Source organism: Orbilia oligospora (assembly GCF_000225545.1).
Source record: "Orbilia oligospora ATCC 24927 unplaced genomic scaffold scaffold00054, whole genome shotgun sequence".
NCBI lineage: Eukaryota > Fungi > Ascomycota > Orbiliomycetes > Orbiliales > Orbiliaceae > Orbilia > Orbilia oligospora.
In genome coordinates, this window is record NW_011645611.1 from 1,422,472 (window position 1) to 1,424,663 (window position 2,192).

A 2,192-nucleotide genomic window follows, 5' to 3' on the forward strand; every position below is an offset into this window, starting at 1 on the left:
TTAAAACTACTACAATTATTGATTTTTTTGTTTCTTTCTTTCTTTCGAGAATATGGAAAAGAGATGTATGGGCAAACAACAAAAAAAGTGATCCAGTGGAGCTATAGACGTATGTAAGAACAGAGGGAGGGAGAGGGAGGAGGAGCTCACATTAATTGCCTCAAGTTTCTCCGCCTCAATATCGCCTCGAGCAATTCTTGTCTCCATATCGTTCATAATGGCCTGTCTGCTGCGTCCGGCAACGAATACCCTATAGAATCCAGAAAATATTACGAAGAAAAATAGATTAGTCTTCCAATGAGCTTGAAGATATTTTTACACACTTTTTTTCCACTCGTTTTCTTATGTGTTTTTTTTTTTTTTTTTGCGTCGCTTGACCAGTTTCCTTGAATGTCACACACACAGACTCCACTCCACCGACGTAGACAAACATAGAAAGAGGCACGCGCGCCGAAAAAAATCGAGGGAGGCTTGCTTTGTCTGGAAAAATTTTCCTCGTCCCCTCGTTCGTCGGTTGAGCTTTTCATATGTGAGGTAGTGGAGCAGGGTAGGTAGGTAAGGGAAAGACAGCGCACAAAAATGCAACATTCCCTAGTTCTTTTGCATGGTTTGCTGCGACTGCTGCTGCTGCTCTGATCCTCCCTTTTCCATTTCTTGTCCTTAATCCATGAACAGAAACTTGATTGATCATCCAAGATCGTAGGTCTGTGTGTTCGGGAACGTCTGACGAAAATGCGGGGGAAGGAAGGGAAAAAAAAAAGATGGCAGCTAGGATGCGTGGAAAAGGAACGAACTTACACAAATCTCATCCCTGTATCCCAGAACATCCCCCCAGTTTGTTTTTTTTCGGGGGGAGGCGAAATAATTAGCAATTAAGTTATTTTCATTCGAGAAGAAGAATTGGAAGCATCACAAGGCCTCTTTTCCTCTGTTGTTAAAAAGGGCATGCAGAGCAGAAAATTCACGCAACGTAACAAAAAAAAAGGTCAAGGAGATCTGGGGTTTTTTGGATACTACTGCATTTGCCTGCCCTGTCCTAGTTGATTGTCTTCTGATAACCGAGCATGATGGAACAGCGATTCGAAAGCAGAAATATCGATGGTACGGGACATTGGATAATAAGACCATGCCCCTATGCCCAGAAGTTTCAGGCTTTCAACAAAATATGGGGAAACATGGTATATCAAAGTGTAATATATTATAACAATGCACAGCTAATAGAAAAGCAAGACAAGGAAAGTTGCAACTGCATTAAATGCTAGAAGGCGAGGGATTCTTAGGCAAGGGAGCCTTTTGGCCGTGATGGGTAATTTCAAAGCTCAATTCCCTCTACTGCAGCAATAACCATGTGTAACATGTGCAACAATAACTGTTCACGACTGGAATGAAAAGAGCTATAATTTTCCTCCAAATGACAACAGATTCACAAGGTTGAAAGCACCTTTATGCAGCCTACCATGAGGTTTCTCTTAAAGACAAAAAAAAAAAAAAGAAAGTTTCAAGAAAAGGAAAAGTAGTTGTATTGCGCATGCGTACCTGGAAACTTCTCTTCATATTCATTATTCAACCTCTCGAGTTCAGCTGCCTCCGTCGGCCCGCCCAGGCTCGCCTGCTCACTCCTTGAATGTGCAGAGTCAACCTTCTTAGCACCTAGGCGCGGATGAGCGGATAGAATCTTCAAGAGCCATTCCGTATCCGATGTTGACGGGGAATCCTTGAGTCTTAATAATTCATTATGAACGTGTGATATCAAATCACTGTATGATGTGAATGTAGTGTTCCCAAGTTGGGAGACGACTAAAGTGTTTAAGGCGTCACATGGTTCAAAGAGGTGGGACAGAACTTCGGCTCGTTCGTCTGTGGAAAGCGAGGGGATGGAGGATATTTGCGGGAGGGTGTACTGAGCCATTTTTTTTTTAAAGCTTGGTCGGGAAGAGGGTCGACGGTACAATTGGCCGGGTCTCGTGCTTTGTGGTTTGATTGATGGTTTACAAGTGTGGGAGTTTATATAGGGTAGATTTCGCTTGGGGGATTTCTTGCATGAGGTTGTTAGCTGCCTGTTGTAGACGGAGGCACGCACACACACGCCAACGCAAAGGCGAACTGTTCCCCGGCGACTAGTTCGGGGTTCTCCTAGTGTAGGATTTCATGACTCGCAAATTCGGATTTCTAGAAGACTTCAAAGAAAATTT

At 43.3% G+C, this 2,192-nt stretch overlaps 1 protein-coding gene across 1 annotated transcript; it reads right to left on the reverse strand.

Moving 5' to 3' along the window:
* Nucleotides 1–1,498: 1,498 nt before the first annotated feature.
* Nucleotides 1,499–1,909, reverse strand: AOL_s00054g442 (uncharacterized protein; the record flags this gene model as incomplete). The annotated part of the gene is made up of 1 exon (XM_011121758.1): nucleotides 1,499–1,909. One exon carries the CDS (start codon nucleotides 1,907–1,909, stop codon nucleotides 1,499–1,501), a length of 411 nt encoding a protein of 136 aa, XP_011120060.1.
* Between the last annotated feature and the right edge of the window lie 283 nt (nucleotides 1,910–2,192).